The sequence below is a fragment of the Clavispora lusitaniae genome (genome assembly GCF_014636115.1).
Source record: "Clavispora lusitaniae strain FDAARGOS_655 chromosome Unknown tig00002663_pilon, whole genome shotgun sequence".
NCBI classification, from domain to species: domain Eukaryota; kingdom Fungi; phylum Ascomycota; class Pichiomycetes; order Serinales; family Metschnikowiaceae; genus Clavispora; species Clavispora lusitaniae.
In genome coordinates this window covers 467,724-492,120 of record NW_027093982.1, presented here as the reverse complement: position 1 = coordinate 492,120, position 24,397 = coordinate 467,724, and the positions used below count along the sequence as shown (strand labels likewise).

At 47.1% G+C, this 24,397-nt stretch overlaps 12 protein-coding genes across 12 annotated transcripts; 9 read left to right on the top strand and 3 right to left on the bottom strand. All coding sequences in view use genetic code 12, as the record gives it.

Annotated features, from left to right (window-relative positions):
• Window positions 1-197: 197 nt before the first annotated feature.
• Window positions 198-1,715, top strand: SHM1 (glycine hydroxymethyltransferase; the record flags this gene model as incomplete). The annotated part of the gene is made up of 1 exon (XM_002617488.2): window positions 198-1,715. The coding sequence occupies one exon, from the start codon at window positions 198-200 to the stop codon at window positions 1,713-1,715; it is 1,518 nt and encodes a 505-aa protein (XP_002617534.2).
• Window positions 1,716-2,258: 543 nt separating this feature from the next.
• On the top strand, window positions 2,259-2,708 carry FOB63_004860 (uncharacterized protein; the record flags this gene model as incomplete). Its single annotated transcript, XM_066102439.1, has 1 exon — window positions 2,259-2,708. One exon carries the CDS (start codon window positions 2,259-2,261, stop codon window positions 2,706-2,708), a length of 450 nt encoding a protein of 149 aa, XP_065958205.1.
• A 1,100-nt stretch (window positions 2,709-3,808) lies between these two features.
• On the top strand, window positions 3,809-4,264 carry FOB63_004859 (uncharacterized protein; the record flags this gene model as incomplete). The annotated part of the gene is made up of 1 exon (XM_066102438.1): window positions 3,809-4,264. One exon carries the CDS (start codon window positions 3,809-3,811, stop codon window positions 4,262-4,264), a length of 456 nt encoding a protein of 151 aa, XP_065958204.1.
• Window positions 4,265-4,747: 483 nt separating this feature from the next.
• FOB63_004858 (uncharacterized protein) lies at window positions 4,748-5,206 on the top strand (the record flags this gene model as incomplete). Its single annotated transcript, XM_066102437.1, has 1 exon — window positions 4,748-5,206. The coding sequence occupies one exon, from the start codon at window positions 4,748-4,750 to the stop codon at window positions 5,204-5,206; it is 459 nt and encodes a 152-aa protein (XP_065958203.1).
• Window positions 5,207-5,679: 473 nt separating this feature from the next.
• On the top strand, window positions 5,680-6,132 carry FOB63_004857 (uncharacterized protein; the record flags this gene model as incomplete). The annotated part of the gene is made up of 1 exon (XM_002617489.2): window positions 5,680-6,132. One exon carries the CDS (start codon window positions 5,680-5,682, stop codon window positions 6,130-6,132), a length of 453 nt encoding a protein of 150 aa, XP_002617535.1.
• A 1,458-nt stretch (window positions 6,133-7,590) lies between these two features.
• MED16 (Med16p) lies at window positions 7,591-10,638 on the top strand (the record flags this gene model as incomplete). Its single annotated transcript, XM_002617490.1, has 1 exon — window positions 7,591-10,638. The coding sequence occupies one exon, from the start codon at window positions 7,591-7,593 to the stop codon at window positions 10,636-10,638; it is 3,048 nt and encodes a 1,015-aa protein (XP_002617536.1).
• Window positions 10,639-10,683: 45 nt separating this feature from the next.
• Window positions 10,684-12,387, bottom strand: SNG3 (Sng3p; the record flags this gene model as incomplete). Its single annotated transcript, XM_002617491.1, has 1 exon — window positions 10,684-12,387. The coding sequence occupies one exon, from the start codon at window positions 12,385-12,387 to the stop codon at window positions 10,684-10,686; it is 1,704 nt and encodes a 567-aa protein (XP_002617537.1).
• Window positions 12,388-12,476: 89 nt separating this feature from the next.
• SNG4 (Sng4p) lies at window positions 12,477-14,164 on the top strand (the record flags this gene model as incomplete). Its single annotated transcript, XM_002617492.2, has 2 exons — window positions 12,477-12,521; window positions 12,581-14,164. The coding sequence occupies 2 exons, from the start codon at window positions 12,477-12,479 to the stop codon at window positions 14,162-14,164; spliced, it is 1,629 nt and encodes a 542-aa protein (XP_002617538.2).
• A 365-nt stretch (window positions 14,165-14,529) lies between these two features.
• On the bottom strand, window positions 14,530-16,167 carry HSM3 (Hsm3p; the record flags this gene model as incomplete). The annotated part of the gene is made up of 1 exon (XM_002617493.1): window positions 14,530-16,167. The coding sequence occupies one exon, from the start codon at window positions 16,165-16,167 to the stop codon at window positions 14,530-14,532; it is 1,638 nt and encodes a 545-aa protein (XP_002617539.1).
• Window positions 16,168-19,032: 2,865 nt separating this feature from the next.
• On the top strand, window positions 19,033-21,858 carry FOB63_004852 (Arf family guanine nucleotide exchange factor; the record flags this gene model as incomplete). The annotated part of the gene is made up of 1 exon (XM_002617494.1): window positions 19,033-21,858. The coding sequence occupies one exon, from the start codon at window positions 19,033-19,035 to the stop codon at window positions 21,856-21,858; it is 2,826 nt and encodes a 941-aa protein (XP_002617540.1).
• A 778-nt stretch (window positions 21,859-22,636) lies between these two features.
• Window positions 22,637-23,745, top strand: PUP3 (proteasome core particle subunit beta 3; the record flags this gene model as incomplete). Its single annotated transcript, XM_002617495.2, has 2 exons — window positions 22,637-22,661; window positions 23,153-23,745. 2 exons carry the CDS (start codon window positions 22,637-22,639, stop codon window positions 23,743-23,745), a joined length of 618 nt encoding a protein of 205 aa, XP_002617541.2.
• A 53-nt stretch (window positions 23,746-23,798) lies between these two features.
• Window positions 23,799-24,098, bottom strand: FOB63_004850 (uncharacterized protein; the record flags this gene model as incomplete). Its single annotated transcript, XM_002617496.1, has 1 exon — window positions 23,799-24,098. One exon carries the CDS (start codon window positions 24,096-24,098, stop codon window positions 23,799-23,801), a length of 300 nt encoding a protein of 99 aa, XP_002617542.1.
• Between the last annotated feature and the right edge of the window lie 299 nt (window positions 24,099-24,397).

Sequence of the window (24,397 nt, the reverse complement as noted above, 5' to 3'; positions counted from 1 at the left end):
AATTGGCCCCTCGTGCATATTTTAGGACCGAAGGGACGCCGTGTGACTCCGGCTCTCCGCTTTTGACTCGGCCAGGGGGCTGACTCGGCCTCGCGACTGGGACACACTGCCCTCGGAATAAGATGCACCAAGTACGACACGAGCACGTGACACACATTTCCGGGCCCTCGGCATCTCAGTCGGGTGCGAAAAAAACCATGGCTCCAACTCCACTTTCCAAAGACATCTTTACCAAGAACACAAAAATGCTTTCCCGTTCTGTCCGTGCATTGAAGCACGTGCCTTCTAAGCCCTTTGCCAGAAGCTATGCCCTTTCTGCCAAAGCACAAGCTCTCATCTCAAAGCCTGTTCAGGAAGTGGACCCGGAAATGGCCCTGATCTTGCAGCAGGAGAAGGACAGACAGAGAAACTCCATCACGTTGATCCCATCGGAGAATTTCACCTCCAAGGCCGTCATGGACTTGTTGGGCTCGGAAATGCAAAACAAGTACTCCGAGGGATACCCAGGCGAGAGATACTATGGTGGTAATGAGATCATCGACAAAGCTGAGTCATTGTGCAGACAGAGAGCTTTGGAGGCGTTTGATTTGTCTCCAGAAGAATGGGGAGTCAATGTCCAGCCTTTGTCTGGAGCTCCAGCCAACTTGTACGCCTACTCTGCCGTTTTGGAAGTGGGCGACCGTATCATGGGCTTGGACTTGCCTCATGGAGGACACTTGTCTCACGGTTACCAGACTCCTTCGGCCAAGATCTCGTACATCTCCAAGTACTTCCAGACCATGCCATACCGCTTGGACGAGTCGACTGGTTTGATTGACTACGACACATTGGAGAAGAATGCCGTTTTGTTCAGACCAAAGGTCATTGTTGCCGGTGCCTCGGCCTACTCCAGAGTCATTGACTACAAGAGAATGCGTGCCATTGCCGACAAGGTTGGTGCCTACCTTTTGTCCGACATGGCACACATTTCCGGCTTGGTTTCTGCCGGTGTCACACCTTCGCCATTCCCATACTCGGACATTGTCACCACCACCACCCACAAGTCGTTGCGTGGCCCCCGTGGTGCCATGATCTTCTTCAGAAAGGGCATCAGAAAGGTCACCAAGAAGGGCAAGGAGATTCCGTACGACTTGGAGCGCAAAATCAACTTTTCTGTTTTCCCTGCGCACCAAGGTGGTCCTCACAACCACACCATTTCTGCTTTGGCCGTGGCCTTGAAGCAATGTAGCTATCCCGAGTACAAGCAGTACCAGCAGGAAGTGGTGGACAACGCCAAGGCTTTTGCTGAGGCTTTGAAGAGCAAGGGCTTCGATCTTGTTTCCGACGGCACCGACACCCACTTGATTCTTGTGGACTTGCGCTCCAAGAAAATCGACGGTGCTCGTGTGGAGGCCGTTTTGGAAAGAGCCAACATCGCCGCCAACAAAAACACCGTTCCTGGTGACAAGTCTGCTTTGTTCCCAAGTGGTTTGAGAGTGGGCACTCCAGCCATGACCACACGTGGTTTTGGCCCAGAAGAATTCGCCAAGGTGGCTGAGTACTTCCAAAGAGCCGTGGAGATTGCCATTTCCTTAAAGGAAAAGGAAGAAGGAGCCGTGGCCAAGGAATTGTTGGCCAGCTTCAAGAAGTTGGCAGATGAAAGTGCCGAAGTCAAGGCTTTGGACGAGGAAGTCAAGGCCTGGGCTGCCCAGTACCCTGTTCCAGGCGATCTTTAGTTGCATATATGAGGAGAATCCAGGCGTATAGGATTAAAAAACGTTTCAGAGATTAGAGGGTATTATTGAAGTAGATGGCGACGAGTCCTACCGAAGACCAGCTTCACATTAACATAGATGTTCTTTTCGTCCCTTTTCGTCTGGACGAAAAGATGTCTTGCTGTATAAAGCTTGTCAAAATTAGCGAAAAGACTAATCGACCTGAGTAAAAGGCAAATTCGATCAGATGAGCCAAGTGTAATTCGATGAACTAAATGAGCCAAATGCGTTAGGGCCAGAAAACGAGAGTAAACTTAAACAATAGAAGAATGTAGTTTTTAATGCAATCCGGGCTCTTCTGTACAAATCCTTAAAATACACAAAATCAATTTGGACCTTGTAATTGTGACTATTTTACCGTTTGTTTAATAATCGTCTAGTTTGATTTAATGTCGCGGACTAAATCAAATGGTCAGTTGGTTAAGGTAAAGAGTGTATAAATAGAGTGCAGGGAACCAGTTATGCACTGATACCATCACCACTCCATCTTAGACCTCTTAAATCATGTCCCGGAGAGAATCTCTGGAAGCCCTTTTGGAATTAGAAGAGGTACACGCGAGCCCGAATCTACCTTCTCACTCTGAAGACGAACGTATGACTCTCGAAGTGGAGTTTAGGTTATGGTTCAATTACGAGAATCATCCCCTACATCGCGTCCGGTTTGTCTTTGACAAGAATGCATCGGTAGAAGAGGCTAGCAGGACGGCTTTCCAGAAATGTGTAGGAAAGGTTCCAGACGAGTTTTACATGTTCATCGCAAAAGGGAACGACGAAGTGTGGGCGGTTGGTGATAAGGATGAGAAAATCAGCAGTGTCGTCCATGAGGGAGAGAGGTTGCTTCTTTCAGATGTCCATGATTATTTACTAAGAAGTAGCAACCGAATCCTCAAGGTTCTAGGTGTAATGTTTGGAATAGCAGGTCTAATTGCAGTTATATTCACTATATTTGCGTGATGACATTTTGACCTGACACTGGGACAGCGATCGAAGAAGTAGGCTTTTCGTACCAACTTGAAAAGATACAATATTCTTGTACATTAAATGATGGTACATTAAAGACGACATGGTCGATAAATAATGAAAGTATCTGCGTTGACTAATTGAACAGATAATGTCGAGAGAGCCTTGTACAATACCGTATCAATGACACAGTAAAACTATTTAAGAAGGAGACACGAAACAAACTTCCCGTCCGCCAGTAAAATATGCGGCTAGATTTTTTCTCTAATCTTCTGGGATTTTGAAAACCACTGCTAGACTTCGCTCTCAAAATCGCTAGATAGGAAAAAGAATGGTATGAGTAGATGAGCTTAAGTTGGTTTGTATTTAGAGCATCACTCTTGGTTTCCAATGATAATTTTGGAATGAGTCTTTTGGGAAAAACCGATGACATTCAACATCACTTATCGATTCAGGTTGCAAGTTGTACACCCATGCAACGAAGAGGTAAGTTCGTACATTCATTTTACCATCACAGTCAATGGACATGCTCCAACTTCTTTTTCTCGCCTGTCCATCCCAAAGATGTGTCCTCATTGCATCAGCCAACAAAAGATTTCAGCAAGTGAATGCTGATATAATAGAGATGATATTCTATCACATTATAGACGAGACTTTTAGAATTTATAACAAGATTGATGGCCTGAAGACTTTTTTTTTTGGCCAACGTTATGACGGACGTTATTCTCATGTAGTTTCCTGCTAATGAGTTCGCTAACATATTAACTTTAATTACACCCTTTCCACCAGATCAGAGACCAATCCAAGGAGTCTCTTAAGGAGCTTGAGTGAGCATCCTCTGTAGAAACATTTGGATTGGATATTCTGATAAGTAACCTCTACTTAGAACGGATGGGGATAATCCTAAAGAACCCATCCTAGAGAATAAGAGTGATCTTATACACTAAATCGAATCCAAAGTCGGATAGAACATCCCGAAAGAACAGTCGGTAATCGCTGACTTCAAAAATACTAGTAAGATAAATCGGCGTGCATATGCATCACGTCAAATTGCTCTCAGATCTTATCTGTCAATCCCTATTTTTCCTGGCACCATGTCTGCAAGAGAATCTCTGGATACACTTTTGGAGTTGCAAGAAGTTAATGAAAGCTCAAAGTCTTCCGCTCAATGGGAAGATTCGCGCATGGCTGTTGATGTGGTATTTAAGATCTGGAAGAATCAAGAAAAGTTTCCTGACCGTCCTGTTCGGTACTTCTTTGACAAAAATATAACTGTGATAGAAGCTAGCACGTTGGCGTTTGAAGAGCTTGTGGATAACTTTCGAGGGAAAGCATTTGCGTCTATTGAAGGAGAGAAAACTACGTTGGTAGTCGGAGATAACAGCGAAAAGCTTTCTACATTCATCCAAAATGGGGAGAAGTTGATTCTTTCAGATGTCCCTGACTACAATCGGAGGAGAGAGACGAGAGAAATTAAGTTGATTATTCTCACAGTCGTCGGAATTTCAGTTTCAGTGGCAGCATTCTATGTTGTGATGCATTTTTTTTAGTGCCGATGTGAAACTACTGAAGGTTCTAGAGGAGGAGCTTGAACATCATTAATAGGGACATTGGGTTGGAAATTTTGATAAGTAAGATTTTGGGTTCTGGGAACATCTTGTAATAATTTCAGTATAAGTCCTATCAGTTCCCCAGTTTTCTATTCGAGACAACTGGTCTATTTGTATATGTAAGGCATGCTGGTAAGCGTCCCAAAGGGTAATAGAGATGATTTTTCACTCGACGCTTCATATAGAGAACCTGACAGGTTTAGTTAAAATTGATATATGGGCATTGGATTCAAGAGAAAAAGATGATCTTATACCTAAGTCCAATTCGATTGATCTGTCCAAAATCCAACGGCAATCCCGAAGCCAAAGTCGATTATAGCCGACATGGAATATATCTGGTAATGAGAGGTAAAACGGTGTGCATAGACATCACGTCGAATTATTCTCAGATCTTATCTGTCAATCTGTATTTTTCTTGGCACCATGTCTGCAAGAGAATCTCTGGATACACTTTCGGAGTTGCATAAAGTGAATGAAAGCTCAAAGCCTTCGGATGAACTGGAAGATTTGCGTATGAGAGTAGATGTGGTGTTTAAGATATGGGATAATCCAGATAAATTTCCTATTCGTCCTGTTCGGTTCTTCTTCGACAAAAATGTGACTGTGATAGAAGCGGGTAAGTTGGCGTTTGAAGCATATGTGGATAACTTTCGAGGGACAATTTATCCGTCTATTGAAGAAGGGAATAATGCAATTGCAGTCGCAGATGACAACGAAAAACTTTCTACAATCATCCAAAATGGGGAGAAGTTGATTCTTTCAGATTCAATTAACTACAATCGGAGGAAAGAGGCGAGAGAAATTAAGTCGTTTATTCTCACACTCGTCGGAATTCTCGTTTTAGGAGCAGCTATCGCTGTTGTGATACAACATTATTCTTAATGCCGATGTGATATTACTGAAGCCTCTAGAGGAGGAGCTTGAACATCATTAATAGGGACATTGGGTTGGAAATTTTGATAAGTAAGATTTTGGGTTCTGGGAACATCTTGTAATAATTTCAGTATAAGTCCTATCAGTTCCCCAGTTTTCTATAAGAGATGACTAGTCTATTTGTATATGTAAGGTATGCTGTTAAGCGTCCCCAAAGGGTAATAGAGATGAGTTTTCACTCGACGCTTCATATAGAGAACCTGACAGGTTTAGTTAAAATTGATATATGGGGATGAAAGTTGATTTTATATACCTCCAATTTGAGTGATCGTAGTCCAAAATCCAATAACGACAATCCCGAAGCCAAAGTCGGTTATAGCTGACTTGGAATATATCTGGTAATGAGAGGTAAATCGGCGTGCATAGACATCGCGTCAAATTGCTCTCAAATCTTATCAGTCTTCCCTATTTTTCTTGGCACCATGTCTGCAAGAGAATCTCTGGATACACTTTTGGAGTTGCAAGAAGTTAATGAAAGCTCAAAGTCTTCCGCTCAATGGGAAGATTCGCGCATGGCTGTTGATGTGGTATTTAAGATCTGGAATAATCAAGAAAAGTTTCCTGACCGCCCTGTTCGGTACTTCTTTGACAAAAATGTGACTGTGATAGAGGCTGGCAGATTGGCGTTTGAAGAGCTTGTGGATGACTTTCGAGGGAAATTTTATGCGTCTATTGCAGGGAACACTGTGTTGGTAGTCGGAGATAACAGCGAAAAACTTTCTACATTCATCCAAAATGGGGAGCAGTTGATTCTTTCAGATGTCCCTGACTACAATCGGAGGAGAGAGACGAGAGAAACTAAGTTGTTTATTATAGTCGTGGGAATTTTCGTTTTTGCAGCAGCTATGTTTGTTGTGATACAACATTATTCTTAATGCCGATGTGATATTACTGAAGGCTCCAGAGGAGGAGCTTGAACATCATTAGTAGGGACATTGGGTTGGAAATTTTGATAAGTGAGATTTTGGGTTCCGGGAACATCTTGTAATAATTTCACTTATCAATCCATCCCTATTCAAAAGAGAAGAAAAATGAAAACGGAAGTTTGAAAAGTGAATTCTGGCGAGATAACTGTAACCATCAAGCTCAAAAGTGAAAGGGCCAAACCCAATGCAGAACAATATGTCGACAACAACATGGAAATTCATAGTGTTTTTTATGTCCAAAGCAGATATGTTCAGTAAATTTACGTTTTCCAATCTTATTCATTCACTAATTGAACTCCAGAGAGAACATTTTATAACATCGTCTCTCAACTTATTAAATTCTAATTCAGTGACACGTCTAACCTAGTGAAGAAGAATCCGCATCTGTTCCTTTAAACAATAAACCAACAACCTGTCGGCCAGTGAAATATGCGGCTTGTTTTCTTGCTCTAAGTTTCTGAAAAAAATTGGCAATCCAGTGACTCTGAATTTCGATCTTAAAGTAGCTCTGGTGAAAAATAAAAGAAGGACATAATCGAATGATGTTAAGCTTGAATATCTCCAGAACTTCAGCTCTTTCGTACTCTGTAGTAACTGATGAAGATGAAACTTGGGAAAAAGGGACAAATTTTGACGTCAGAAATCAAAGTGCAAAACAACATCCAAACGTACAGACTCTCAGGTAGTAATGCAGCAATAAAAACGAAACAACCCGTCCTCCAATTTTCTTTGACAACAGAATTTTACTAAAGTGCCACCACTAAAATGCTGATATAAGGTTCATCTCTCAGAAAGACCGGGAAACAGCGTCTACCACTGCAATACTGTAAAAAAACCACACAAACTTTTTTTCCACTTTTGCTTGTTAACAAACATGGCCATGATCAACTTCTTTAACTCGACTATTTCCCTTCTCACATGTCTGTATTTCAATTGAGCCAAAACAAAACGGATTGGTTCATGAATTAGTCCAAAGACTGCGATTCCTTCCATTACTCGATGGACTGAAGATTCTACGATTTACTTACGTTATCCATGTTCCTCTGGTATCGTAAACACAATACGTCTCGTTTAGGGCCAAAGCAGAGTCAGATGTAGTCTATACATTCGCGCCGTTTTCCGGTGTATGAACTGAACCCTTGTATAACTGAACCCTTGTAGAAAAACCATGTAATGAAGCCCACATGATTCAATGAAAAAAAAGAAAAAAAAGAGATGTAAAGAAAGAAAGCAAGATGTTGGTTCAGAACAAATGCTACGTATACACATGCAAATTATTTCCATCTGTATAGTTTCAGTGATCAATCTCCGTTGCTTCTCCCGCACCCAGACACCACGGATCAGGCCTTTCTTGGAGTATGTGCTCACGTGCGCGGAACATCACCAACCACCTACTTCTTTCCACCAATGTCCGCTGGCGCCGTTTCCTGGTCCAAAAACGGCTTTGTGTGCTATGTGCTGCGTGGCCCGGCCCACAACTTGGCCCTCACGTACTTGGAAAACACCAATGGCCGCCGCTGGCAACTTGCGCTGCTGCAACGGCTCTGTGTGAAACCGCTGGATGATAGTGCGATGCCGCTGGTGGAACTAGTGCTGTGGAGCAATCTTCTGACGGACTTGGCGGTTTTCGACGAGAACGGCCATTTCTACGTCTTGCTTGCTGGCGTGGGGCTTTTGCTGGAGGAAAATGGCGGCAACAGTTCCAACGGGGCGGCTACAAACACCGCCGCGGCAAACGGAGGCGCGGCTAATGGCGAAAAAGGGGACGGGGTGAAAGGGGCTGCGGGCGCCAATGGCGCGGTGGCTGCAAACGGCCCGCACTCGAACGGCAGCGCCAAGACTGCGGCGGCCGGAGGCGCTGCCGCCAGCAAGCCAGGCGACGCGGCTGCAAAAGCCACCGACACGCCCTCGTACGAGCTCACGCTGTACAACCACACGGAAATGATTTTCCGCGACAGGACGCCCGGCCGGTGCGTGGCGTTCCGCTGGCTCGGCGTCGACAAGGCGCAGATGCGGCCAAAAGCAGCCGCGCGCAGCGCCGCGGGCGAATATTCCTACGACGTGGGCCAGCACGGGCCCACACACCCCGCACACCCGATTGCGTCGAAACAGGCGTGTGTGGCGCTCCGCCAGAATGGCCTCTTCACCTTGTATTACCAGGGCGAGCACAAGGTGGAGTACCACAAGCTTTCGGTGTCGTTGGGTGGCGGCGTGCACTTTTCGCACGCCTCCATTGGGTTCTGCGACCGCCGAATTGTGGTGGCGGCGTACGACGCCTTGACGCGCCGCGTGAGTGTATTTGTGCTCGCAGTCGACTGGGGCTACTTGGTCGAGCTGGCGGCGCGTCAGCGCTCCGACCCGCACCACCACACGCCCTTAAACATGCAAACGCTGCCGCGCCTCTCGTGCACGTTGGTGCAAGAAATCCGCGTGCCGGCGGGCGCCATGGGCGGCGACACAGAACATGGCCAAAGCGGCCAAGAACTTAAACGAAACCACGATGCCGGAAATGAGAACCAAATCGCCCAAAGCGAAGCTCAGTTCTTGCAAAACACCACTACCACCGACAATGGGCCGAACATGACCACCCTGGCCTCCGACTCCGAAATTGTTTCCTCCGAGATCAAGCTGATCGACATCATAGGGCCCGACGTGTTGGTGACATACCATGCCGTCAACTCCTCAGCTGCTACATCATCTGCCATACACCGCTACCGCTTGCGTCACATTGACCCACTCCATTCCTTGGGCCCTGAATTGAACGGTATCTTTTCTGACTCGAAAATGCAGTTTCCTGAATTGGTGCTCTTCGATGTCTTGCGCGTGCCTGGCAAAATCAACCAGATTACTCCTTGCTTGGACGATCTGCTTGTGTTATTTTTCCGCAGTGACGGCGCCGTGTACATGCTCCGTGAATGGAATGCGCCGCTTGTTCGCATAGACGTGGGTGCACAACTATCCCCATTCGAACCACCATCCTCAGTTGCCTCTGCTCTTGATTGTGGCTATCGCGTACCTTGTGTGACAGGTAATGTCGCTCTATCTCCCAACATGGCTGCGCTTGTACATTTACCACCAGGTGCTGACACAGTGAGCTTTTCGCTCTTTCAGCCTGCGCCAAACTCGGAGGCGATTCCCACCGAAACGACAGCCGTGGCCATCGCCCACGCGCACGCCCATGCGTGTTACACAAACAGCTGCTCGGATGACGTGGTTGCATTGGCTACAGCGGAAGTGCTGCGTGGTACCCACAACGATGACCTCATTGAGCGCACAGTAGTGGAGGCACACAAGTCCATTTCCTTTCATTTGAACAGCTATAGCAAGGAGTCCGTTGACAAGCTTTTGCTGAATCCGGCACTACAAAAGCTTCTCTCATTACAGTTGGCGCTTGGCGAGCTCCACTCATCCAACAGCACTATACGTGATGTGGCTTGGATAGTTCTCAACCTACGCTCTACCAGCTTCGCCATCATGTTCTCTCTATCCAGTATTTACAGACAAATCTCGAGAAAGAAACCAGCAAACGACAGTTTAGAGGATTCCACTGTTCGTGCAGAAAGTATTGTGCTGTTGGTCGGAAGTGTCAAGTGGCTTATTGATTTGATTGTCTATTTGAATCAAGAGCTTTTACAAATCAGTCTATCGAAGGATAATCCCGACAATAGTTCAGTCACTGTGCACAATTCGGTAACGTTACCTCTTATTATGAGTAAAGTACCTCGTTTATTCCTCATGTACGCAATATCTTCCATTGCCAAAACTCATGAAATCTTGAAGAAGATCCACAAAGATTTAACAGAAGCTAATAAGCTCTTCACACCTATGCAAGAAGCACTTATGCGATTTTTTGGCACTTGCGGGTCTCTGCCATTGAACTTAAATGTATTTGAGAACTTCTTAAGAGACTGTGATACTTCAACGTCTAAAGACTTGGCAGCACGTGCTGCTGCAGAAAACATATCTCCGCTTCAATTAGAACATCAATTGTTTTGCATTGGGAAAATCCCTAGTCCACTTATATCAGTGGCTATCACGATGACAGACCATCACTATGCTATCATCAGTCGCGATTCAAAGCTATCTGAATTGTTCTTCTATAACACTGACTGGATAGACGCTGGTGTTGGCAGATCGAACCGTGTCTTTACGGAGTCATCGCCAAATGAGCAATTCATGCCTACACAGGTGCGGCTTCAATATTCGGAAAACGAAGTAGTTGATGCTCTCCGAAAGATCATCATTCGAGCACCGTCGACGTTGCGCTCCGGTGGGGTATCTACGATGGGCCAAGGGTATGTGTCGAACAACAAGATCCGTAAATGCACTCGGTGCCGTGCGGTTTCTCTAATAGCAGATCCATTGGTGTTTGGAACCCCTAAAACAATCAGTCTTTGGACAATGGTGTTTCAGAGAACATGCATTTGCGGTAGCGCATGGGTGAACTGTCTATAATATAAAAAACGAATGCTAATCCTATATGAAAACCGAACTCTGACACTAAGACGTTTTCTCTTTAGCCGCAGCGGCTTTCTGTGCCATCTTCTTGGCGGTCCAGCCCATGACAAACGGCATTCCTGAGTTCGTAATAATGATCCATGCCACAAGGATACCGATGTTTCTGCCCATATGGCCTTTATATGCGTCAAAGAAAGCAACCATCATCAACTGATAGGAGTTGAAGACGGGCAACGCATATCCATAACGATAGAAAGTTGGACAAAGAACAATTGGGGATATAGTCGGAGCCAAATTGGTCACAGCAACAAGCAAGAGGACTAGGCCAATCATTGCGGGCTTAGTAGCAATGCAAACCAAGACCATCATCTCAATAAGCGATCCAATGGAGGACATTGTTAAATAGGCAAAAGCCCAGATAACCAAGAAACCCAGGTTTCCAAAGGCTTTGGTGAAACTCACCTGGAACGCAGTGTTCAACAAAACATATGCAAAACCGAGACCGATATAAGCGAGCTGAGCAGCGGTGATACGGTAAGCGACATAACGAAGTCCCTTAAGTTTGGTCGACATGTACATGTGGATTGGGGCCGAGAACACAAACTGGAAAAAAGTGAAGATACACAAGTAAATCAAACCAACTTGCAAAGGTGCCTGAATGACCTGGGGTATCACTGGAATGCCATCGACTATTCTGAACTGAGGCAAGCTTGTGAGGAGTTCTGGTGCACGATCCAAAATGGTCTCGGCATGGGATGTATTCACCATCTGCAACACAGCTGCAGCCCATGGCACCTGCTCCATGAAAGAGGCATGGGAAGCCACCACCAGTTGCACCATGGATGAGAAATAGTTGTTGACCCCATTATAGTCACTGCCGGTCTCATAGTAAGCCATGAGCAAATCATTGGCAGGATTGAACGAAGTGTTGAGAGAGTTGAGAGCAACTGCAAGTTCTGTTGTAGCGTTAGGCCTCACAAAATAAGCCGCACGGTACTTCTCTCGGTGCACCTCGTGGCGCATGAAGTCGTACGCCGACATTCCAAGCTTGCTTGCCGTTGCTTGGATCGATGAAGCGTTCCACACATGGAAGTCGCCGGCCGCTTTAAGTGCGGGCAAGGCGAAGAAGCGACTGGTCATTTCTCCTACTAGGCCGTCATCGGCAATCATCACGCCAAAGTGCACGTTCTTATAGCGGGAGCTTCGGTCATAGTATGCGCCCCAGTAGATGCACAAGGCTATAAGGAACCCTACAATCAAGAAGACATAGTTGGTGAGCATGGTCACAATGATGGTGATACGCTGTGCATGGAACTCGCTGTCCCAGTAGCCAAACTTACGCGTGATGTTTTGGATCGTCGACGTCACCGTGCTTCGGCGTCGCTGGAGCGGAGGCTGCTCTCCACCTTGTGTTGGGCCATTGCCCGTCAAGGACAGGTTGGTCAAGGACCGAGTGAGAATCCGTGCACCGATGAAATCTTCTTCCGCAATGCCATCGACCCGCAAAGACCGCAACGTGAGGTCGTCAGTCAGAAGCGACCCCATCGAGTCGGGCGTGGAAGGCGTCAGGTCGAGCGACGATGTTGATTCTAGCGAAACTCTATCTGCACCCGATAACATTTCTTCTGCAGGGCGGGGAGCAGAACCGGTGGAGTTGGATGCACTAGCCATATCTTGATTATTGGAAGAATCTGGCTTCGGCCGCGAGCCGCCCGTTTGTGCCGTGGACAGTCTCCGGATGGACATGTGTGGGAATATTAGTTAATGCTGGTCTCATGACCCCGCTTGTGTTTAAGTCAGTTGATGGGGGCACGTGCAGGACAAGCAGGATGCATATGCACTTATCTCCACACACAACAAATGGAAGGGAACATTCTCCAGTGACTCAGAAGGAAACATGAGCGATAGTACCAACCAGTCTCCGACACAAGGGAAAGAGGAAATTGGGCATTCGGACTCACACTCGAACTACTCCACTGCCGATTCTCTAGTCGGGCTAGAAGACGCTGTGTCTCCCGACATTCTCTCTGACGAGGACCCTCTCTCAGGCCATGCAAACGCAGGTGAAGCGGGTGCTCAGGAAATGGTGACGGGCGGTGTGAAAACCCCGACGACAGACTGGAAAAAGCAAAAAGAGGCCGAGGAAGAGCCAACGTTCGATATTCGCAAAGACGCATGGCCTTTAGTGCTCCGTCTTGTGCGGGTCAACATCACGCTTCTCACGGTCTTTCTTGGCTTGTTATCCATCTACTGGGGTGCCTTATACAAGCGTGAAAACCGTGTGCGCAACATGCCGATGCTTGTGGTTATAGAGGACGAGAGCTTTGTGTTGACAAACGGGACACGGGCAGATGCGGTTTTGGGCCCAGCACTCCAGAATCTTTTGGAGGGTCTGAAGCAGTATGGCCGTTTTGAGAAAGCAAATTTGACGGCTCTCCGCATCGAAGCTGAGCGGACCAATACCACTATTTTGGGCAGGACGATTCACTACGTGCATCACCAAAAGTATTGGGCTGCACTTTATGTCAACGCCACGGCAACCCAGACAGTGTATGACATGCTAGCCAAGAACACCACTGCACAACCGCAGTATCTTATACTGGCAGTGTACGAGTCAGGACGGCACTACCTGGCCTTAGCGCAATACGTGACGAAAAACTTGCACTCGATGGGCTCACAGTGGCTCCAGTTCGAGGCGGGAAAAGCTTATTCTAGCTTAATACAATACTACCTCACCGAGAAGGAGCGACAGGCGCTTTTGAAAACCATAGCTCAAAGCATACCTATACCTCTTCCGAATTTCAATTTGGTTGATGAGCGGCCCTCGCGGTCAGCAGCAGTGCTTGGCCCCTCGGAGTTGGGTTTGGTATACGCCCAGATTTTCTCATTCCACCAATTCAATTTCTCAAACGACTTGCATACATCTATCAGCACACAACTTCGCTTCCGCCACTACTTGTGGTATCGTGTGCTCTTCTCTCAAATCAACCATTTGGTACTCAGTCTAGTTTATGGCCTCATGACGTTGGCATTCCAGGTGCCTGTCACCCCAGCGTACGGCCACAGCGGTTTCCTCGTTCTATGGATGACTATGTTCTTGTTCATCAGTGCCAGTGGAGGACTCAACGAAGCCGGTGTCACATGCATTTTGGTCTGGGGTTCTAAAGCCTTGTTGGCCCCGTGGATGATTTTTAATATTGTCATCAATATTTCACCCACATTTGCCCCATTGGTTCTTTCTCCCGGTTTCTATCGTTATGGATATGCAATGCCTATGTTCAATGCTTACGAAGCATTGCGTGTTGTATTTTTCAACACTTGGAAAGGGACTTTGGGCCGCAACTATGGTATTCTCGCTGCTTGGATTGTCGTGACCAATATCCTCTTGTGCTACATTTTGAAGATCGTCAACGACCGGAGGAAAAAAGAAATTGAGGCTAGGCAACTAAAGAGAGAGAAAACTCGGCGTGCAAAATTGTTGCACAGGAAGAAAAAGAAGGAAAAGGAATCACTGGCCGTGTAATGCCGAATTTCTCAGTACTTCAAAAGTAGAATAGATAGGAACATACGCTTAAGGGACAAAATATGATTTAAATCACATATAAAAAATTCATGTATTAGGAAATGTCTGAAAGGTTGAGAGAGTATAGAATGTAAACGTTGTTGCTCACGTTCGTATCCGGTAAGTGAACTATGTATGGAATTGTTGTAGTGATGCGATCTTTGTATCAATTCAGTTTCAATTGACTGTCACCCTTTCATTTTATTCCTTGGCTGTCTTTTGTAGTGAGTGTATAAATTACAATGCATGCGCAAAATCAGAAATTGACGAGAGGAAGAATTGATTAATGTTCGATCGAAAAGAGAAGCGAAACAGTCACAGTTGACTCAAGCAAATCGTGACTCGACAGCAACCTGGGGATCTATCGCCCTCACCTTACGTCCGTTCACCATTTCCAGATATGAAGCGGTCAAGGGCTGGCGCCAGGCCCCCAAGTCCAAGCTGCGATTGAATAATAGGTGGTGTAATGCGTCTCGCTTCAAGCTCCACAAATCCGGATTGACAAGCGAGCGGTCAGGTTGTGCCAAGTATGTATCAACAGCGAGCGGAAGCTTCTCAAGCATGACAGACGCCGAATGGTCGTATAATGCTAGGCGTGCGACAAGCTCGTATACACGAGGAGGCGCAAGAGCGGCCACAATGGCATCTGAAAGCCACGCATTTGCAAACAAGGCGAAAAAGTCCACATTGTCTATGAGATGAAGTAAGCAATGAAAGCGTGGATAAGGAACACGCGCGAGGTGCCATGCAGAAAAATGGTCATTGAAGTACGTATTTTTGTCCGGAATAACTGCCAAGTCAAGCAAACAAAAGGCAAGCACATCGTGATGGGCGGAAAAATCAAAGTCTGCCAATGCGGGGAGACGGTTGAGGAAAGCGCGAGATACTGGGACAGTGGATCCACATGCCGACAAAGATGAAAAAAGTGCAGATAATGGAGGATCAAGAGCGGCGTTGTAACAACGCACTTGACGGCGATGTGCTAAGTGCACCATACAACGAGCCACTGGATGGCGAATGCCGTAAAGGGGTATGCGGCGCACAAGACGAGCGTAGAAGTCTATTACAATTGGAGCAAGTAGAGGATCAACGAGATGGGAATCATCGTCCTCCGAACCTTGTACGGTTGGCTTGCTGGGATTGTCAATTTTGTCACCGACTGCATCTGTTTCATCTTCATGAGGGAGTATTTCCTCGCATGACTTGACAAGCTCCACCACCTCAGCATCCACGGCAGTCTTACTTGCTGCCTCTGTTTGAATTTCGTCTTCGAAAAACTTCTCCACATCGAATGCGCAAAGCTTCTCCACAGCCGCAAGCGGAACCACATCGCTCCGAGCAGCAAGCGGCTCGATGATTCCTACATACCGTGCCGCCACTGCTGCGTCCGTGTTCACTGCACTAGGGCGCTCTAACAAAAATTGCCAAGGCTCCCAGGTAAAATCCTGTGACGCTGCATGCACGCGAACAGCAGCCTCAACATCAGCCACTACTGCGACAGGCAACAAAGGCTCAGCAAGCACGCGGCGCACCACGATAGGCAAAAAGTCCAGGGTGCGCACAAACTCCTCCGCATCAGTATCATGGCGTTCCAAGGCGGCACGAACGACGTGCACCGCGAGCGCCATGACAGGGTGCAGAGGCAGTTGCGCAGCGGCCTCGACGTGGTCGCGCGAGAAAAACTTGAGGGTGTCTGCGAAAGGCAACGGCGCAAGCAATGCCGAGAGAAGGCGGGCGTAGCAGGCATCGGGCGGGGCGTGCAAGACGCGCGCTAGGAGCGGCGCAAGGGCAATGAGCACGGGCAGGTCGAGCACGCGGCCCGAAACCACAGCGTCTGGGTGCGCAGAGACATGCGCGGCGTAGTCGTCGACAAGCAGCGGGTCCGGCGCCGCGCCGTCCGCCACAAGTTCCTGGAGGTGCGCGAGCACACGCGACGCCTGCGGGTCGAGAGTGGTAGCGCGCATTGGTTGTAAAATGAACAGCAGATATGCGAAGAGCTCAAAAAGTAATGGAAGGGAGGGGGGTTTGCAGCCACAACTAAAGGAGCGAGAGAAGAAAGCGCGCTAAACTTTATCAAGTGTCCAAGGCAAACACAAAAAGAGATAGTCAAAGTATGCTTGGGCACAAGTGAGGAACGGACAATTGTAAGTGAAACCTAGACTGCGATAGGGATTGGAGACAGGGAAATAACGGCAGCCAGCATATATTGAGGAAACTTGAGTACAAGCAAGAATCCGCCTTTTCCGTTCCGCTTGGTTAAACAGTTATCCACTATAAGTTCACAAAAAGCGGTCAATGTTTTCCCACACCGAGGATATTCAAATGACTGACCGTGTGTTTGACTGCGGTATAGAAAAATCACCTGTGTTGGCAGTTGATTGGAGAAGGACTGTTCTCGACCAACTGAAGTAGTTGCAACTTTGTCGGTTCCTTGGGCCTTGAGAAAATTCCAACAGGAGCACGGTCTAACTGTGTCTCTGGTGGTTGGGGAGACTTCCGGATTGGTGCAAAAGCTGGCCAGATATGACTGCTAGCCACGTATTGGGGGGCAAATAAAGAACTAGATGTTGGAAAGGACAATATGGAGGAAGTCTCGTGCGACAAGTCTGGTTCTAGACAGGCCAAGAAAGCCAGGAGGAAAACAAAATGGGGAAAAAAGAATGGAAACGACAAGATAGAGTGGTAGAATGCAAAAACGATAGAGTGGTAGATGAAACGATAGTATGATGAATTGACTATGACAGTAGAAAAAAAATAGGGTGCTAAAAAGTTGAAACCACGAACACTGGCCACTATTAAAGCATGCGAACAGCAAGAATAAAGTGCAGAAAGATAGAACGATCAATGCCTTTCTTGAAGTTCAATCTTGTAGGCGAACCGAACCGTCTATTTTGTTTTTGAGCTTGAAGATAAGATCGCAATTCCTTCTCGTGCTCTTTGAACATAGGAAGTATTAGGAGATCTGCAAGACAGTGCAATAAAGGGTATTCAAGAGACAGTCGAGACTCCGTATCATTATCCAGTCCACTTGAAGAGCTTATGCGAAAGCAAATTAATGATTTTCGGCTGGTCTGTTCTAGACATGCCATTTCAAAGGCATGACAAAAAAGCACACCTTTACCTAGCTGAGGTTTACAAAAGACTAAGCCATTTCGGGAAATGACTGATCCCAAAAGAGCCAACTGTCCATACCCACCATATGGCGGACATTCCAACTTTAAAGTTAAGCGACTAAGTTCAAGTAAATTGGACAAAAGTACATTGGGAATTTGCAAAACATAGGTAGACTAAAGTTTATGGCCACCGGCCAGTGAAAAACCAAGACTGTTGATCTTGTAATAGGAGTTTTGACTCTTCGTATCGGCAATGCCAGATCGGCCACGGTCAATGAAATTCCGAGATGAAACTAAAGCTTATATCAGCAGACAACAACAACAACAACAACAACAAAAACACCAATTGCCAGAAAAGGAAAGAATGCAATGTCTTAACCTTTCCATGCATCGACCATAGATTACTCTATCATGTTAGCCTGTTACCACATTGGGATGTATTACCATAGATCAGGTTTCACTAGATCACAGAAGCATGCTACTTTTGGCCAAAGCTAAAATTCTTAACTTGCTGAGATAGCACGCCCCATGAATTTCCAACACGCTGTTTCCACCGCGCCAGTTTAACTTTCCAGTGTCCCTGAAATTAAGCTACTGGCAAAGCGGGCCAGTAGACTGCATGAACCTATTATGAGTAACTTTTTAGACTGTATGGTCGCAGTAGTTGTGGCCGCAGTAATTGCTGTTGTGGCCGCAGAATTTGCTGTTGTGGCGGCAGAATTTGCTGTTGTGACGGCAGAATTTGCTCTTTGGCCACAGCTGGGAGTATTTTCTTGATTGTTGACCGGTTCTGTTTGGCCGTTGGATATTCTGCATGGTTTCTGCGCCTTCCCCTTTCCTTTTTTCGCCCGCAGTGGTTCGCGCTGTTCAGTCTGACCTGACTGCAATACTACGGTTAGTGATGTTCAAATGTCCTTATCTCATCCAATGTTAAGTATCTGTCTATTTGTTCACAACTTGCCTCTATTTGTCCACCTACTTGTCCCTATTATGTCCACTAGTTAATTTGTCTGTCCACTAGTTCATTTGTGTGTCCACTAATTTCTCGTTTGTCTGCAGCTTGTTTTCTATCTGTCTGCAGCTTGTCTTCTATCTGTCTCTCCACTGAGTTCACTTGTCTCTGTCTCTATGTCTGTCCATTTCTATGTCTTCTGATTGTTCTTTGCCCTTTTGTTCGGTCTAGTGCAGCGGCTCTTATCAGCGCCAGCCGGGCTCAAACGCCATGTGGAATTGCCGGCGCAAGGCTAAAAAATACTGACGACCCGAGCATTTTACGCAGGCGAGCACGGCTCAAACTCACATGCGGGCGGCGCGGCGCAGGCCTGGCTGCAGGACTGACCTTTCGTCTAGTGTGCAATCGGCTAACGCGACGCTTTTTTCCACTCCCCGTTTATCTGTGGTTCTAATTGTTGATTGTCGCCTGAGCCGCCTGATTGTTTCCCAGGTTCGGATTGTCTCGAGCACGATTGTCTGGAGCTGCCCCGATTGTGCTAATATTTCCCGCACGTGATTTCCCCGGTTAAGTTTTTCCTCCTAGAGTCTTGTCGTGGTGTTCCCAGTGACAATATCATAAAATCGCTTTCAGATCTCCATCTCACTTCATCTCTCATTTGCCGGTGAAACGCCAAGTTCGCCTTTGCTCCTGTTTTTTATTCTCTTTCCTTCGATCCCTCTTACTCCAGACCGGATCAACTTTTGTTTCTGTTTTTGCTTGAGATGCCGCCAGTCAAAATGGAGGAGATCCGCCCTGACGACGAAACCCTCACAAGCAAAGACCCGCCCCTGCCTCCGCCAGCAGACTACAAAGACATTGCAGCCAAGTTGTTTCGAGAAGAGTTTGTGCTGATTGAACCAGAAGAGTACACGCAGTTTTTGGCGGCGCTGGACAACGAAAGCGCCGTGATCCGCGAGCACTACATGGATATGTTCACCTGGGACGCCAACTTGTTGGCGCTGACGCGAATGTTGTGCCTGAAGCTCTACTTGAAGGGCGAGTCGCAGGAAATCGACCGCATCCTTTCCGCCTTCACCAAGCTGTATCTTAAGCAGCACCCGTCCAATGTTTTCAGCACGGGCGACTTTGAGCAGATCTACATTGTCTTGTACAGTCTCATCTTGTTGAACACGGCGTTGCACAATGGCGAGCTTGCGAAAACGCTGAAGATTTCGCAGACAGACTACATCCGCAACACCGTTTCCACGTTCCAGCAGAGCAAAAAGGGCGCCCGCGCGTTGCTGGTGCGGCAGAAAATCCGCATCGAGCGCGAGCTTCAGCACTACTACGAGGACTTGGCGCGCCATGAACTTTACTTGAAGCGCGCCGACACCCCGCGCCGCACCAACAAGCGCTATTCGGTGGCCGAGACCATCATGTCGCACGAAAGCCGGCCCGAAGGCCGCCCTGAAAGACACGGCGACGAAGCGCGCCGCGCCAACACCAGCGCGAGACACGCCAGCACAGACCCAAGTGGAAACACAGGCACCACAAACAACACGAGTGCAAGCACAAACAATACAAACACAAACAACACAAACACAAACAACACAAACACAAACAACACAAATAACACAGACAACACAAACGCAAACACAAACGCAAATGCAAACACTACAAACATACCCCATGATACCGCCTCCACAGACGCCCGAGACCCCAACGGCTTGCCGCCCTACTCGGTGCACGAAGCGCCCAGTCACATGCATGCGAACCACCACGCCAATTTGGATGCGCATCTTTTGGGCGAGTACGCCTCCAGCATTACGCCCAGTGGCTCCAGCGACAACGATTTTGGCCGCCCGTCCCTTGCAGTCCTGCGCACGGCGTCGGCGATGTCAGGCGCGTCCGCCCTGTCCACGCCACGTGCTCGGTTTGGGTTTACGCGCGCGCTTCACTCGGAGGCCACGCCCGCCGGCCTGCTTCGCAACTACCGCTCGCTCGACCATTTGGGCGCGCTGCGCACTGTATCGCGCCGCACCTCGCGCACGCTGATGGTGACCGCCGAAACGGCGCCCGGCGACTCTGTGTCCACAGTTTCCGCCGAAGATTTCCCTCTTTGGGACTTGCCGTCCCCAGGCGGCGACAAGCTCCTCCCAGACGACTTTGATGCGGCCGATTACCAGGACCAAGTCGACTTGAAGCTTGAGTTGCAAGGTGCGCCGTACTTGAAAGAAGGCTTGCTTCGATTGCGCATTTTGCACAACGACTTGGCAGACCTGAGCACCACTGCAGACCAGGCGGTTGTCCAGGCTGTCAACCCGGCGCCAGGCCGTTTCTTTTCCTTCTTCAATCGATCCTTCCGCGCCTCCGAGCAGCAGTCGCCCATGGGCACAGGTGGCCTTTTCTCGGGCCGCCCAACAGAATACTTTGTTGTGGTTTCCAAGGGCGAACTCCGGCTCTACCTGTTTGACCCAAAAGTGGTGAAGAAGCAGCATGCACGGAGGAAGAAATTGCACAAGCATGCAGACGCGGACGAAGAAGACGAGGAGGAGTCAGAGCGGGGCGATGGTAATTGGCTCAAGAACGCTGCTAATGTCGGCAACTACAACTTGTGTGCCACTGCTGCGCGCCATGAAAAGCCTGATGCTGGCTCCGGCCGCTTCGCTTGGTCCTTGACGTTTCCTAAAGTCAGCAAGCATCAGCCCAAGAAATTCATCTTTGAAGCCGGCACATCAGAGGTAGCGGCCGAGTTTGTCGACACATGCAACTTTTGGGCAGCCAAGATTTCTGCCATTCCTGCGTTGGAGGAAAGTGTCTCGTCGATCGAGTACGGCTGGAACGATGTGGATGCCCTCTTGGCCATGGGCGATTCTTTCAAGCGCACAAAGCGGCTTCTGCGCTACGAGCCTATTCCAAAGGGTGTTTATCTCAGCAGCTACGTTGTTCAGGATTCCTTCAGCCACGATGGAATGCTGCAGCAGTTTATGCTGACCTTACGCTATTACAACAATTTGAAGCACGTTTACGCAACTTTCAGCCAAACTAAGGCACGTTTCATGGCTGGCTTGCGCAAACAAGCGCGCTGTTCCAATTACAAGCTTGCAGTCACTAACTTCGACACTCGTGCTTCAGAGTACAAGGCTGAACTCGGCCGTTATAAGAATTACTTGCAGATGCTTGCACAAGGCTTGCGGCTTCGGTTCAATTCCGAGGCAGAAGAGGACATCGAATCGTGGAAGGCAGAGCTCGCCCAAAGCGAACCCCCGTTGACCGAGGATCAGATCTCTACTGAAATACAACGCCGGCTTGCCGAACGCCTCGACACTGAGTCCGATTTGACTCGTGCGGTACGAAACGAGATTGCCAAAAGAATGGCAACAGAAGATGAACACGCGCGTGAAGAGCTTACACCATTGGTCAAATCGCCGAAGACGTTTAGCTTTACTAATATCAAGGACTCGGACGTAAGTCCCATCGGCCAGCTTCTTAGTGTGGACGGCAAACCTGACGGGGAGCTTCACCAAGTGAAAAAAGAACTCATCTTGAGCTTCAGCACCAACACTATAACGGAGGAGGAAGAACCAGAGGACGAACGGACTGGATAAATTTTTCTACTCGGGATGATGTTATGAAGGCTCTTGACGGGTTTGTTTACTCAGTCATGAATGATACTTTTGTGATTTCCTACCATTATTGGTTTGGTTCCGACTCATTATTGTGGCTGAGCACCTAATGGCTCGATATTCTCGTTAGCTTTAACGAAGGTCTATATTTTTTTGTTTCCGCAGCTGGATGGCATGAGTGCTGCGATTCATTTCTTCTGTATTTCCTATGTTGAGGATTTGTCTTACTATAATTGTTAATCATTTTAAAATTCTGATGTAGTTTGTGCACCCTCCAATCATTTTGCTCATCAAACCATCTAGGAGTTTCGATACCTTAACATATGGCAAAATTGAATCGATAACCGAAGGAAAGTGAGAAAATCAAACAAAAGTGAGATACTCGAAGAAAGTAAGAAGAAAGTGAGAAAATCAAAGAGTAACACATCTGTCACCGATACATAAGAACTGGCTCGACAAGGATAAACTTTGAAGAAACTCATTAGTACTTTAAGTAGAACCATACTGCAAACCGAGCATAGTAATCCCAACTCCACCAGCCAGTTGCGAAACAGAAATCATTTATTGCAACAAAGTACAGACCCTTTTCTTATTTCAGCTCCACAAACCTATCTTCAAACTTTTCCATCGACTTTTTTGCCATCATTTTAGTCACTACTCTTGTTCTGCCTGCCTTATCACCCAAGAAATAAGTCACGTGACCTCGCACTCATGTAACAGACGCCACCAAAGGTTCCAAGGTTACTTCCAACTATACACAATGTCCGACCCAAGCTCGATCAACGGTATGTGAACCACGTCGCTTATCACTGAGATAAGTGGATGAGAAAGAATTGCAAAATTGGGTGCCATCTAATGACCAAACAATGAAGCGGTGAAAGTAACAGAGGAACACATCCATCCAGAATCCGATTTATTTAAGACTCCTCGTCATCGATATGTTCAATCTCATTCCGTATATTTCCGGCTCGTTGTCCAACTCGTGTTTCCAGTACCATCTTCAGTTCCATTTTTAGTTTCATTTTCAGTTTTATTCCCAGTTCCATTTTCAATCTTATTTTCAGTTCCATGTCAGCTCCATTTGCATTTCCATTTCCATTCAGTTCCAATTCAGTTCCAATTCAGTTGCATTCAGTTGCATTCAGTTCCATTCAGTTACATTCAGTTACATTCAGTTCCGTTTCTTGTCCAGTATCATTTCTCTCCAGTAACATGTGCCCTTTTAACCCACCCTTCCCAAATTCTTCATACCCTTCCATTTACTAACAAACAGGAGGTGCTGCCGTCGCCATGGTTGGTAAAGAATGCATAGCCATAGCATGTGATTTGCGTTTAGGTAATCAATCGCTTGGTGTGGCCAACAACTTTGAGAAAATCTTCCAGTTTGGAGACAAGACGTTTTTGGGGTTGACTGGTTTGGCAACCGACGTTCTTACGTTGAAAGAGGATTTCCGTTTGAAGCACAACTTGTACAAATTGCGAGAGGAGAGAGAAATCGAGCCTCGGACTTTGGCCAACTTAGTCAGCTCTTCTTTGTACGAAAAGAGATTTGGACCATACTTTGTGGGTCCTATTGTGGCGGGATTGGAATCGAAAACAAACAAGCCTTTCATTTGCGGCTTTGACTTGATTGGGTGCATCGATTTTGCCAAAGACTTTATTGTCTCGGGAACAGCCTCCGACCAATTGTATGGTATGTGTGAGTCGTTGTACGAGCCCAACTTGGAACCGGAAGATTTGTTTGAGACAATCAGCCAGGCCTTGTTGAACGCCGTGGATAGAGATGCCTTGTCCGGCTGGGGAGCCGTTGTCTACATTGTCACAAAGGACAAGGTTGTCAAGCGAGTGTTGAAAACCCGTCAAGACTAGTAACGTCCGTACCATTTCATATATACAAGTTCCGAATCCTTTTTCTCAGTAGCTTAATTTTGCTTCTTAGCCTCCATCTCAATGACCTTGCGCAAATAGCCATTCTTGCCATAAGTCTCCTCTTCCGCACGCTTGCGTTTTTCCTCCACGGCCTTCTGCTTCTCTCTGCTAATACGAATACGCTCCTTTGCGTCTTCCACTCGGGTAAGATGTAAGCATTTCGTCAACTCGTTCTTCTCAAAGTTGCACAAGCCCATTGCTTGCTTCAAGAACTCCTTCCTGTGGCACTCCTCGAGGGCGTCCATCAACTTCTCGCATGTGTCAAATCTGTTCTTGTCCAACTGGGGATGCATCTCTGGTGTGCTGATGTACTCAAGTAAATCTTATGGCGAGATATCTTTGGCGGATCATTCACGTGACACATCACGTGAAAGTTATAGGAATCGTCATTTTTTCAATATATATGGCTTTTGGTGTTGAAGTAGCCGTTAACTCCACATTCATAATAGCAAGACGCTACAGTATCTTCTTCTGTATTGGTTTATGAACTTTGGGAGAATTGTTTTTTCCTCGAAAATCAGCAAACTGCTTCTATTTATGCTTTGTTCTAATTGCAGCCACTTTTTGAGGTAATATATAAATATGAATTAGT